General features: G+C 44.3%; 1 protein-coding gene across 1 annotated transcript in view; it reads left to right on the top strand.

Moving 5' to 3' along the window:
• The first annotated feature begins 213 nt into the window (after positions 1–213).
• The window catches only part of LOC115122422 (voltage-dependent calcium channel gamma-6 subunit-like), a 28,799-nt gene continuing 14,502 nt past the window's right edge, over positions 214–14,510 (top strand). The window contains exons 1-2 of the mRNA XM_065027838.1: positions 214–353; positions 5,361–6,073. Coding sequence (XP_064883910.1) covers positions 5,707–6,073 — 367 coding nt within the window. The 5' untranslated portion in view covers positions 214–353; positions 5,361–5,706. The remainder of the gene's footprint in view (positions 354–5,360; positions 6,074–14,510) is intronic.

Below are 14,510 nucleotides of genomic sequence, written 5' to 3'. Positions count from 1 at the left end.
AATAAATAAATAAATAAATATTATTTTAAAAGAATAACACTCAGTTAATTTGCGTACAGGGAGGGACCAGGAAATGTGGGCACAATCAGAATGTAAATAATCAGGACAAAGGATCTATGTTAGCACCAGGTATAAACGGGTCTCTCTCTCTCTCTTCCTTTCTCTCTCTCTCTCTCTCTCTCTCTCTCTCTCTCTCTCTCTCTCTCTCTCTCACTCTCTCTCTCTCTGTGTCTCGCTCTCTCTGTCTCTGTCTCTCTCTCTCTCTCTCCCCCCTCTCCAACACTCCCAACTTTCTCCCCTCTATTAAGTTCCAAGCTTCTTTCAATCTGAAGTGAACAACATATTCCAAACAGGTCAGACTTACTTTTCTCCTTGTTGTTATTGGTGCTGGGCTTTAGATCGTGCTTATGTTGTGTTGGTTGCAGTAGTGGTGGTTAAGTAGGAGAGAGTGTTGCTGATTTTCACAGATGTCTTTTTTCCTAACATGTGTGAGCAGTTAGAGCCTGCTGTTTTAGTTCTACTGCTCAACAAGTAATGGACAGATTCTTTTGAAATGAAACATTTCTACAGTCGATCTTAGTTTTGACACGATTAGGTTGGATCTGATTCGTAAAACAGTTTGCTGTGTTATTTTGACTATTTTGACCATGATTAGGAAATCACGGACATTGCACAGCAAAAAGTGACATCTAAGCAACTTAAATATGTTTTCTAGAGTGATAATTCACTTCAAATGAGTGTTTCTTGACTTACTAAGCTAAAATATCAAACGTCATTGGCAGATATTTGGCTTCTTTTAACCTAAAAAAGGCTAAATACAAGTCATTTATCTTATTTGAATATATTTTTTCAAGATATATAATCGTCTTATTAAAATAAGCTAAATAATCTGGCAATGACGTAACATAATTTAGTTAAGTAAAAAAAAGAACATAAGTGACTTATCACTCAATATAACATATGTTTGCTTGCTTAGATGTCACTTTTTGCAGTGCGTGATGTAATGGGATATCTATCCATGTGAGCTGTGTGTAATTCTACAGCTCCTCATTCAACTGTCAGCAGTTGCTCTTGTTATTTCCCATTAGGTTCAGTGCTATGCCTTATGCTATAGATATAAGCTATAGGTTACTTCATGTGCAAGAGAGGTTTCAGTCTAGCCATTGGATATACATATCTCTGATAGTGTATACCATTAAATAATCTTTATTTTGGTTCTGTGGGACATTCCATAGGGAGCACATGATGCTCTTTGACAGACAGAAAGTGATCTCTTCCACTGTGGTTGCCAGATCTGTCAGAAGGACGCCCCAGTGCAACATTTAAAAAAGGGCAGACAGTTCTCAGCCGTTTGACTTTGGTTTGGAGATATAGACTGATAGCAGAGTACACACCTAATGGATTACTACACAGCAGTGGAGGCTGGTGGGAGGAGCTATAGACTGATAGCAGAGTACACACCTAATGGATTACTACACAGCAGTGGAGGCTGGTGGGAGGAGCTATAGACTGATAGCAGAGTACACACCTAATGGATTACTACACAGCAGTGGAGGCTGGTGGGAGGAGCTATAGACTGATAGCAGAGTACACACCTAATGGATTACTACACAGCAGTGGAGGCTGGTGGGAGGAGCTATAGACTGATAGCAGAGTACACACCTAATGGATTACTACACAGCAGTGGAGGCTGGTGGGAGGAGCTATAGAGGGACGGGCTCATTGTAATGGCTGGAATGGAATTCATGGAACGGTATCAAATATATGGAAATCACGTTGGACTCCGTTCCTTTTATTCCATTCCAGTCATCCTATAGCTCCTCCCACCAGCCTATCCCCACTCCTTCTCCACATTTCTATCACATTTAGATGGTCATTCAAACTCCCAAACTCCCACGTTTAAACGGAACTGCTGTCTCCTATCCTATCACGTTGCCCCAACTCAACTTTGTCCCTAACCCCTCAGGCACTTGTGTAGATGTTAGTGGAGTGTATGTATAAGCAAAATATACCAACGTACCCTCCTATAGGCTAGGAGGACTTTTCATCTATTTTACTTATGTGTAGGCAATGGGTTGATTTAGGATTCCAGTTTGATAGTAGAGAAGACACTTAGGATCAAGTCGTTCTCTTTACTTTTCACCTGCTGTCTGACTGGCTGTGCCCCAACCTGGGAGCTGTCCATGGGACTCACTCCACCGCCCTGTCCCCTGATGTGGGACCTATCCCTGGGACACTCAATCTGTCCACCACCACTACCTGCTGTCTGTGCCCCAACCTGGGAGCTGTCCATGGGACTCACTCCACCGCCCTGTCCCCTGATGTGGGACCTATCCCTGGGACACTCAATCTGTCCACCACCACTACCTGCTGTCTGTGCCCCAACCTGGGAGCTGTCCATGGGACTCACTCCACCGCCCTGTCCTCTGATGTGGGACCTATCCCTGGGACACTCAATCTGTCCACCACCACTACCTGCTGTCTGTGCCTCAACCTGGGAGCTGTCCATGGGACTCACTCCACCGCCCTGTCCCCTGATGTGGGACCTATTCATGGGACACTCAATCTGTCCACCACCACTACCTGCTGTCTGACTGGCTGTGCCCCAACCTGGGAGCTGTCCATGGGACTCACTCCACCGCCCTGTCCCCTGATGTGGGACCTATCCCTGGGACACTCAATCTATCCACCATCACTATCTGCTGTCTGTGCCCCAACCTGGGAGCTGTCCATGGGACTCACTCCACCGCCCTGTCCCCTGATGTGGGACCTATCCCTGGGACACTCAATCTATCCACCATCACTATCTGCGCTCGCCATTAATTGCCACCCAGGGCTGAATTATCTCTCTCTCTCACACACACACACACACACACACACACACACACACACACACACACACACACACACACACACACACACACACACACACACACACACACACACACACACACACACACACGCCAAATACATTTAAACTCAGTTTTTCACAATTCCTGACATTTATTCCTAGTCCAAAAAATCCCTGTCTTAGGTCAGTTAGGATCACCACTTCATTTTAAGAATGTGAAATGTCAGAATATTAGTAGAGAGAATGAATTTTTTCAGCTTTTATTTCTTTCATCACATTCCCAGTGGGTCAGAAGTTTACATACACTCAATTAGTATTTGGTAGCATTGCCTTTCAATTGTTTAACTTGGGTCAAACGTTTCGGGTAGCCTTCCACAAGCTTCCCACAATAAGTTGTGCGAATTTTGGCCCATTCCTCCTGACAGAGCTGGTGTAACTAAGTCAGGTTTGTAGGCCTCCTTGCTCACACACACTTTTTCAGTTCTGCCAACACATTTTCTATGGGATTGAAGTCAGGGCTTTGTGCTGGCCACTCCAGTACCTTGACTTTGTTGTCCTTAAGCCATTTTGCCACAACTTTGGAAGTATGCTTGGGGTCATTGTCCTTTTGGAAGACCCATTTGTGACCAAGCTTTAACTTTCTGACTGATGTCTTGAGATGTTGCTTCAATATATCCACATAATTTTCTTGCCTCATGATGCCATCTATTTTGTGAAGTGCATCAGTCCCTCCTGCAGCAAAGCACCCCCAAAACATGATGCTGCCACCCCCGTTCTTCACGGTTGGGATGGTGTTCTTTGGCTTGCAATCCTACCCCTTTTTCCTTCAAACATAACGATGGTCATTATGGCCAAACAGTTCTATTTTTGTTTCATCAGACCAGAGGACATTTCTCCAAAAAGTATGATCTTTGTCTCCATGTGCAGTTGCAAACTGTAGTCTGCCTTTTTTATGGCCGTTTTTGAGCAGTGGCTTCTTCCTTGCTGAGCGGCATTTCAGGTAATGTCTTTCAGGTTACTGTGGATATAGGACTTGGTTTACTGTGGATATAGATACTTTTGCACCTGTTTCCTCCAGCATCTTCACAAGGTCCTTTGCTGTTGTTCTGGGATTGATTTGCACTTTTCACACCAAAGTACGTTCATCTCTAGGAGACAGAACGCATCTCCTTCCTGAGCGAGCGGTATGACGGCTGCATGGTCCCATAGTGTTTATACTTGCGTACTATTGTTTGTACAGATGAACTTGGTACCTTCAGGCGTTTGGAAATTGCTCCCAAGGATGAACCAGACTTGTGAAGGTCTATTAGGTCTTTACTGATTTATTTTGATTTTCCCATGATGTCAAGCAAAGAGGCACTGAGTTTGAAGGTAGGCCTTGAAATACATCCACAGGTACACCTCCAATTGACTCAAATGATGTCAATTAGCCTATCAGAAGCTTTTGAAGCCATGACATAGTTTTCTGGAATTTTCCAAGCTTTTTAAAGGCACAGTTAACTTAGTGTATGTAAACTTCTGACCCACTGGAATTGTGATACAGTGAATTATAAGTGAAATAATCTGTCTGTAAACAATTGTTGGAAAAATTATGTGTCATGCACAAAGTAGATGTCCTAATCAACATGCCAAAACTATAGTTTGTTTAACAAGAAATGTGTGGAGTGGTTGAAAAATGAGTTTTAATGACTCCAACCTAAGTGTATGTAAACTTCTGACTTCAACTGTACATTACACTCAGTGTAATGCAGAATATTTCTTTCAGAGAGGGTACTAATAGCAACCTGCGAGGAGGATCTGTAGGGCCGGACCCAGGGATACCTGGCTGGGTTATTGGTCGGCGTCTGGCGAAAACAATAGCCTTTCCTTATGGCTGTCTGGCCCAGAGCCAGCACAGTTCCTAATGGAGGATTCAACACTCACCTTGACCCTGACAGCAGTCTGCTCTAATAGCTTGTATCTGGCTCATACTCTCTCTGGTGTAGGACAGCAACAAAAACATGTCCAACCCAGGCAGTTCTTTAATAAGAAGAAATGATTTGGTGGGTGCTTGTATTTGTACTATTTCACACATGTATGAATTGGAAATGTGTGTTTTTACATTTCCCAACTCCCCCTGAGACACCTTCAGAGTGGGGTCACGGCCAACCATTGTTAAGGCACATTAACAGGGGAGTTGGGATATTGCCTTGCTCAAAGGCACATTAACACATGTTCTTTTCACCTTGTCACTGCAGGGATCCAAACTAGCGACTTTTACAGTTACTGTCCCAACACTCTAACCACTAGGCTACTTGCTGTATCTAGGCTTGTACTCTGCTGCATAGGGCAGCAACAAAGGATCTGTACTCCTGGCAGACTGGCAGTTTTATCCACAGAGAGATCAGTGTTGGCCCAAGTGTTTTTCCCCCTTTTTAGGGAATCATCATCTCTCTTGTTATGGATGGGGACAAAGAGGGTGTTGTCGTTGTTCACCGTGTTTTCTTCTTCTTTCCTTGTTTTTATTCAGGTGTTCCAGTATAATTAGACGCCATCCTTCCTCATCACCCAGTCCTCTCCTCCTCCACCTTTCTCTCATCACTCCCTTTCTCCCATCTTGTCTACTCCCATACTGAACCATCCATCTCTCTCTCCCCTTTCCTCCTCCCGTTCTCCATTCTTCATCCACCTCTGAACTGCTGTTATCTGTGTCTCTACCTTCCTTCTGTCTTCAACCTTCCTTTCTTCTTTTTGGAGTTCAGCCCCCTTCAATAATTTCCCTGCTTCTCTCTCTTCACCCTCTTTCCCGTCCTCTTCCCTCTTTCCCTCCCTTCCTCTCTCCATCCGGCCTCTCTCGGCCTCTGGTAGAGGTCACCATGTGGGCCAACTACATTGTCCAGCCGGAGGAGGATGGCCGTATGGGGGTGGTAGGAGCAGGGCCCCATGGGGGCCTGGCAGGGGTGAAGGGAGTTGGGCGGGCTACAAGGCGGACCCCTAGGATGAGTGACAGCCAGGAGGGGAAGATCAAGCTGGCGTTCTTTGTGGCCATTGTGGGCGTGACCCTGACAGTGCTGGGGGTGGGAACAGAGTTCTGGGTGGAGCTGGCCACGCCCAAGACCTGGAGTAACAACCAGACGTGTCAGACAGCCCACTACGGCCTGTGGAAGGGATGTACCCGCACCCTGTGGGTGGACGACATCAACCCCGAGAGAGAGAGCTGTGGCCCTGCCGACCTGCCCGGAGGTGAGGAACCTGTCTGTCTGTTGCATTAGGGTAGGCCATGAGTTGATTTTGGGGACAGGCTAGTTAATATCCTTAGGGTCTCATTTAGATGACAAAACTGTAAAAATGGGTTCTGACTAGAGGGAGTAAAGCTACGACCGGAAGGGATTTTTTCGTAACAGGTTAGGAGAATGTGCGCAGCAGGTTAGGATAATTAATGTGGCAGGTTAGGAGACTTAGGTTAAGGTTAGGAAAAGGGTTAAGGTTAGCTAAAATGCTCTCCTAACCTGCTACGAAAAACCTCATCCGGTCGTAGCTGGACTCCCTCAAATCACAACCGCAGAAATTGAGTTAAAGATGGAGTCAACTGGGGAACTGATTTCATGACCAACCCCTGATTGCACTGTAGTGCTGTGTGTGTTAGTTAGGGCTTCCTCCCCTTCCTCTGTAATGATCTGTAAACATAGGATAGGTGGAAGCAATGTGTTGGATGTCTCCCAGGAATTTGCATCAATATGTGGGTGTGTGTATGCATGTGTATATTGTATGTATGCGTGTGCATGCACTTGTGTGTGTGTGTGTGTGTGTGTGTGTGTGTGTGCGCGTGTGCTTATGCAAACGTGTGTGACTGGGAGGCGTTTATGCCAGCTTTGCTGCGTGTGTATCTGGGTCATCCTACAGATAATGTGCAAATTGAGTCCTTAAAGGAATACTGCTTTGAAATGGAGCCAGTCTGAATTTGACAAATCTGAATGTGGCAACTGGTCTGTCTGTTAGTTATCTAGCTATAGGCATCAGATTTTTATAATCGTTGGTGAGTCAGAAAAGGATGTTTCCAGTATCCTTGTAAAGATCCAAACTTTCAGTGTGTTTATATAAGACAGACGCTTCCCTTTTACTGCATGATGGAGCTTCGTCTTTTGGAATATTTCAATGGATTATTATTTCATTTCAATATATTTTAGTTTTAGAATTTTCATTTATTGAATGATCAGTCCGAAATATATTTTGATTGCAGGAATTATATTAAACATTTTACTTTTTAAATTTCAGGAAAAGAAAGCTAATAAACTATGATTTTCAGCCACTTCCTCCATCCTGTACTGTTCCGTTCCTCCATGTAAGTCTGTTATCTGTGGAATGACCCGTTTCTGTCTGTAGGGATCGTCCAGTGGTGGATGAATGCAGGTATTAAAGCACTTGTCCCACAGAGGGGGCCAGACAGGGCCTACGGTAGGATGAGGTAGCCATCTCCTGTATTCGTGCTTTATCTGCCAGAATAGTCTGATATTCAGCCAGGCTAGCAGTGGTTGGCTTTGACACACGACCAATGATGTATGTATTGTTTTGAATAGGATGTATATATATTTGACGTTGTATAAATATAAAATAGCTTTATTTCATTTTGCAGTCTTGATTTAGCTTGTTTTATTAGGGTGGATGAATCCTATGAATGTTCATATCTATTACAATGTAGATTACACGCTATATCCATCTGGTGCATTGTTTATCAGCCTCCGGTATTTTAGAGGGCTGATTCACCTTGGATGTCTAGTCGATAAACATCTATGTCTGACTCACCTTGTGTGTCTTGTCTAGCAGATAAACATCTGTGTTTACGATGACGGTCTGTGTGTTGGAGTCGAGTCAGTATCTATTCTGACACTTCCTCGTCTCCTTGCGTCAAAACACTGTTAGCCCACAGTGCCTGACAGACAGGCTCTGCTGTGTGTGTGTGTGGACTTCTCATGTTTGGAGAAAAACAACTGTTTCTCCGTCTGTGCGTCTCTATTTCACATTCATGTTTACATGCCCCTGGCGCCTGTCCCTGGGAAACAACATCACAGTCATTCTCTGTCACTGTCTGTCAGTGCCAGACCAACTAATACATCATACATCACTCACTGCTACTGTACATTACCATAACCTCTGACTAACTAACTAAGCCACTCAGAGGTGGACTAGTGGACAGGTGGACAGGATTACAGGTGGACAGGTGGAGAGCTTGAGAGGTAGATCTCACTATAAATCAGTGGTCATAATATACAGGTTTCCTGTAACGCACCAGTGTTGCAGACAGAATAGCATTAAGGTTGATAGGAGAGTCTGCTGTATGTGTTTGTACTTGTGTGTGTGTTTGGTTTTACTATACTTGTGATGACCAGAAGTCAAACAAGGAAACATGTTATTTTAGGCTAAGGTTTAGGGGTAGGGTTTGGGGTTGAGATTTTGAATGGGAATCAGTTGTTTGGTCCCCACATGGATAGTAAAACTAACATGTGTGTGTGGCTGTGTGTTTGTGGGTCCCTCTGCGTCTCTGACCACACAGAGTATGCAGGGATGACTACCAGACAGGGGGATCGAGGAAGAACAGCAGAGGATGAGATAATATATATATAAAGACAGAGAGAGAGGACGAGCAGCAGAGGACGAGAGAATATATATAAAAGACAGAGAGAGGACGAGCAGCAGAGGATGAGAAAATATATATAAAAGACAGAGAGAGAAAGAGAGGACGAGCAGCAGAGGACGCGACAATATATATAAAAGACAGAGAGAGAAAGAGAGGACGAGCAGCAGAGGATGAGAAAATATATATAAAAGACAGAGAGAGAAAGAGAGGACGAGCAGCAGAGGACGCGACAATATATATAAAAGACAGAGAGAGAAAGTGAGGACGAGCAGCAGAGGACGAGACAATATATATGAAAGACAGAGAGAGAAAGAGAGGACAAGCAGCAGGGGACGAGAAAATATATATAAAAGACAGAGAGAGAGAGAGAGTGGACGAGCAGCAGAGGAAGAGAGAATATATATAAAAGACAGAGAGAGAGAGAGAGAGAGAGAGAGAGAGACAGGACGAGCAGCAGAGGACGAGAAAATATATATAAAAGACAGAGAGAGAGAGGACGAGCAGCAGAGGACGAGAGAATATATATAACAGATAGAGAGAGGACGAGCAGCAGAGGACGAGAGAATATATATAACAGACAGTGAGAGAGAGAGAGAGAGAGGATGAGCAGCAGAGGACGAGAGAATATATGACAGTGAGAGAGAGAGAGAGAGAGAGAGGATGAGCAGCAGAGGACGAGAGAATATATATAACAGACAGTGAGAGGGAGAGAGAGAAAGAGAGAGAGGACGAGCAGCAGAGGACGTGAAAATATATATAAAAGACAGAGAGAGAGAGGAAGAGCAGCAAAGGACGAGAGAATATATACAAAAGACAGAGAGAGAGAGAGAGATAGAGAGAGAGAGAGGAAGAGCAGCAGAGGACGAGAAAATATATACAAAAGACAGAGACAGAGAGAGAGAGAGAGGATGAGCAGCAGAGGACGAGAAAAAATATATAAAAGACAGAGAGAGAGAGAGAGAGAGGACGAGCAGCAGAGGACGAGAAAATATATATAAAAGACAGAGAGAGAGAGGAAGAGCAGCAAAGGACGAGAGAATATATACAAAAGACAGAGACAGAGAGAGAGAGAGAGAGAGAGGATGAGCAGCAGAGGACGAGAAAAAAAATATAAAGACAGAGAGAGAGGAGAAGAGCAGCAAAGGACGAGAGAATATATACAAAAGACAGAGACAGAGAGAGAGAGAGAGAGAGAGAGAGGACGAGCAGCAGAGGATGAGAAAATATATATAAAACACAGAGAGAGAGGAAGAGCAGCAGAGGACGAGAGAATATATATAAAAGACAGAGAGAGAGAGAGAGGACGAGCAGCAGAGGACGAGAGAATATATATAAACGACAGAGAGAGAGAGGACGAGCAGCAGAGGACGAGAGAATATATATAACAGACAGAGAGAGAGAGGACGAGCAGCAGAGGACGAGAGAATACATATAACAGACAGTGAGAGGGAGAGAGAGAAAGAGAGAGAGGACGAGCAGCAGAGGACGAGAAAATATATATAAAAGACAGAGAGAGAGAGAGAGAGAGAGAGAGAGAGAGAGAGAGAGAAGAGAGAGAGAGAGAGAGAGAGAGGACGAGCAGCAGGGGACAAGAAAATATATATAAAAGACAGAGAGAGGACGAGCAGCAGAGGATGAGAAAATATATATAAAAGACAGAGAGAGAAAGAGAGGACGAGCAGCAGAGGACGCGACAATATATATAAAAGACAGAGAGAGAAAGAGAGGACGAGCAGCAGAGGACGAGAGAATACATATAACAGACAGTGAGAGGGAGAGAGAGAAAGAGAGAGAGGACGAGCAGCAGAGGACGAGAAAATATATATAAAAGACAGAGAGAGAGAGAGAGAGAGAGAGAGAGAGAGAGAGAGAGAGAGAGAGAGAAGAGAGAGAGAGAGAGAGAGAGAGGACGAGCAGCAGGGGACAAGAAAATATATATAAAAGACAGAGAGAGGACGAGCAGCAGAGGATGAGAAAATATATATAAAAGACAGAGAGAGAAAGAGAGGACGAGCAGCAGAGGACGCGACAATATATATAAAAGACAGAGAGAGAAAGAGAGGACGAGCAGCAGAGGATGAGAAAATATATATAAAAGACAGAGAGAGAAAGAGAGGACGAGCAGCAGAGGACGCGACAATATATATAAAAGACAGAGAGAGAAAGAGAGGACGAGCAGCAGAGGACGAGACAATATATATGAAAGACAGAGAGAGAAAGAGAGGACAAGCAGCAGGGGACGAGAAAATATATATAAAAGACAGAGAGAGAGAGAGAGTGGACGAGCAGCAGAGGAAGAGAGAATATATATAAAAGACAGAGAGAGAGAGAGAGAGAGAGAGAGAGAGAGAGACAGGACGAGCAGCAGAGGACGAGAAAATATATATAAAAGACAGAGAGAGAGAGGAAGAGCAGCAAAGGACGAGAGAATATATACAAAAGACAGAGAGAGAGAGAGAGAGAGAGAGAGGATGAGCAGCAGAGGACGAGAAAATATATATAACAGATAGAGAGAGAGAGGACGAGCAGCAGAGGACGAGAGAATATATATAACAGACAGTGAGAGAGAGAGAGAGAGAGGATGAGCAGCAGAGGACGAGAGAATATATGACAGTGAGAGAGAGAGAGAGAGAGAGAGGATGAGCAGCAGAGGACGAGAGAATATATATAACAGACAGTGAGAGGGAGAGAGAGAAAGAGAGAGAGGACGAGCAGCAGAGGACGTGAAAATATATATAAAAGACAGAGAGAGAGAGGAAGAGCAGCAAAGGACGAGAGAATATATACAAAAGACGGAGAGAGAGAGAGAGATAGAGAGAGAGAGAGGAAGAGCAGCAGAGGACGAGAAAATATATACAAAAGACAGAGACAGAGAGAGAGAGAGAGGATGAGCAGCAGAGGACGAGAAAAAATATATAAAAGACAGAGAGAGAGAGAGAGAGAGGACGAGCAGCAGAGGACGAGAAAATATATATAAAAGACAGAGAGAGAGAGGAAGAGCAGCAAAGGACGAGAGAATATATACAAAAGACAGAGACAGAGAGAGAGAGAGAGAGAGAGAGGATGAGCAGCAGAGGATGAGAAAAAAAATATAAAAGACAGAGAGAGAGAGGAAGAGCAGCAAAGGACGAGAGAATATATACAAAAGACAGAGACAGAGAGAGAGAGAGAGAGAGAGAGAGAGGACGAGCAGCAGAGGATGAGAAAATATATATAAAACACAGAGAGAGAGGAAGAGCAGCAGAGGACGAGAGAATATATATAAAAGACAGAGAGAGAGAGAGAGGACGAGCAGCAGAGGACGAGAGAATATATATAAACGACAGAGAGAGAGAGGACGAGCAGCAGAGGACGAGAGAATATATATAACAGACAGAGAGAGAGAGGACGAGCAGCAGAGGACGAGAGAATACATATAACAGACAGTGAGAGAGAGAGAGAGAGAGAGAGAGAGAGAGAGAGAAGAGAGAGAGAGAGAGAGAGAGAGGACGAGCAGCAGGGGACAAGAAAATATATATAAAAGACAGAGAGAAGAGAGAGAGAGAGAGAGAGAGAGAGGGAGAGAGAGAGAGAGAGAGAGAGAGAGAGAGAGGACGAGCAGCAGAGGACGAAAAATATATATAAAAGACAGAGAGAGAGAGAGAGAGAGAGAGAGAGAGAGAGAGAGAGAAGAGAGAGAGAGAGAGAGAGAGAGAGAGAGAGAGAGAGAGAGAGAGAGAGAGAGAGAGAGAGAGAGAGAGGACGAGCAGCAGAGGACGAGAAAATATATATAAAAGACAGAGAGAGAGAGAGAGAGAGAGAGAGAGAGAAGAGAGAGAGAGAGAGAGAGAGAGAGGACGAGCAGCAGGGGACAAGAAAATATATATAAAAGACAGAGAGAGAGAGAGAGGACGAGCAGCAGAGGACGGGAAAATATATGTAAAAGACAGAGAGAGAGAGAGAGGACGAGCAGCAGAGGACGAGAGAATATATATAAAGACAGAGAGAGAGAGAGAGAGAGAGAGAGAGAGAGAGAGGAAGAGCAGCAGAGGACGAGAAAATATATACAAAAGACAGAGAGAAAGAGAGAGAGAGAGAGAGAGAGAGAGAGAGAGAGAGAGAGAGAGAGAGGACGAGCAGCAGAGGACGAGAGAATATATATAAAAGACAGAGAGAGAGAGGACGAGCAGAAGAGGACGAAATAATATATATAACAGATAGAGAGAGAGGACGAGCAGCAGAGGACGAGAGAATATATAACAGACAGTGAGAGAGAGAGAGAGAAAGAGAGAGAGGACGAGCAGCAGAGGACGAGAAAATATATATAAAAGACAGAGAGAGAGAGAGAGAGGACGAGCAGCAGAGGATGAGAGAATATATATAAAAGACAGAGAGAGAGAGAGAGAGAGGATGAGCAGCAGAGGACGAGAAAATATATATAAAAGACAGAGAGAGAGAGAGAGGACGAGCAGCAGAGGACGAGAGAATATATATAAACGACAGAGAGAGAGAGGACGAGCAGCAGAGGACGAGAGAATATATATAACAGACAGAGAGAGAGAGGACGAGCAGCAGAGGACGAGAGAATACATATAACAGACAGTGAGAGGGAGAGAGAGAAAGAGAGAGAGGACGAGCAGCAGAGGACGAGAAAATATATATAAAAGACAGAGAGAGAGAGAGAGAGAGAGAGGAAGAGCAGCAGAGGACGAGAAAATATATACAAAAGACAGAGAGAAAGAGAGAGAGAGAGAGAGAGAGAGAGAGAGAGAGAGAGAGAGAGAGAGAGAGGACGAGCAGCAGAGGACGAGAGAATATATATAAAAGACAGAGAGAGAGAGGACGAGCAGAAGAGGACGAAATAATATATATAACAGATAGAGAGAGAGGACGAGCAGCAGAGGACGAGAGAATATATAACAGACAGTGAGAGAGAGAGAGAGAAAGAGAGAGAGGACGAGCAGCAGAGGACGAGAAAATATATATAAAAGACAGAGAGAGAGAGAGAGAGGACGAGCAGCAAGGATGAGAGAATAGCAGCAGAGGATGAGAGAATATATATAAAAGACAGAGAGAGAGAGAGAGAGAGGATGAGCAGCAGAGGACGAGAAAATATATATAAAAGACAGAGAGAGAGAGAGAGGACGAGCAGCAGAGGACGAGAGAATATATATAAACGACAGAGAGAGAGAGGACGAGCAGCAGAGGACGAGAGAATATATATAACAGACAGAGAGAGAGAGACGAGCAGCAGAGGACGAGAGAATACATATAACAGACAGTGAGAGGGAGAGAGAGAAAGAGAGAGAGGACGAGCAGCAGAGGACGAGAAAATATATATAAAAGACAGAGAGAGAGAGAGAGAGAGAGAGAGAGAGAGAGAGAGAGAGAAGAGAGAGAGAGAGAGAGAGAGAGGACGAGCAGCAGGGGACAAGAAAATATATATAAAAGACAGAGAGAGGACGAGCAGCAGAGGATGAGAAAATATATATAAAAGACAGAGAGAGAAAGAGAGGACGAGCAGCAGAGGACGCGACAATATATATAAAAGACAGAGAGAGAAAGAGAGGGACGAGCAGCAGAGAGACGAGAGAATACATATAACAGACAGTGAGAGGGAGAGAGAGAAAGAGAGAGAGACGAGCAGCAGAGGACGAGAAAATATATATAAAAGACAGAGAGAGAGAGAGAGAGAGAGAGAGAGAGAGAGAGAGAAGAGAGAGAGAGAGAGAGAGAGAGAGGAGAGAGCAGCAGGGGACAAGAAAATATATATAAAAGACAGAGAGAGGACGAGCAGCAGAGGATGAGAAAATATATATAAAAGACAGAGAGAGAAAGAGAGGACGAGCAGCAGAGGACGCGACAATATATATAAAAGACAGAGAGAGAAAGAGAGGACGAGCAGCAGAGGATGAGAAAATATATATAAAAGACAGAGAGAGAAAGAGAGGACGAGCAGCAGAGGACGCGACAATATATATAAAAGACAGAGAGAGAAAGAGAGGACGAGCAGCAGAGGACGAGACAATATATATGAAAGACAGAGAGAGAAAGAGAGGACAAGCA

This window comes from Oncorhynchus nerka, linkage group LG14 (genome assembly GCF_034236695.1).
Source record: "Oncorhynchus nerka isolate Pitt River linkage group LG14, Oner_Uvic_2.0, whole genome shotgun sequence".
NCBI classification, from domain to species: domain Eukaryota; kingdom Metazoa; phylum Chordata; class Actinopteri; order Salmoniformes; family Salmonidae; genus Oncorhynchus; species Oncorhynchus nerka.
Note: the sequence above shows the minus strand (reverse complement) of the source record. Positions and strands in the feature narration are given on the sequence as shown.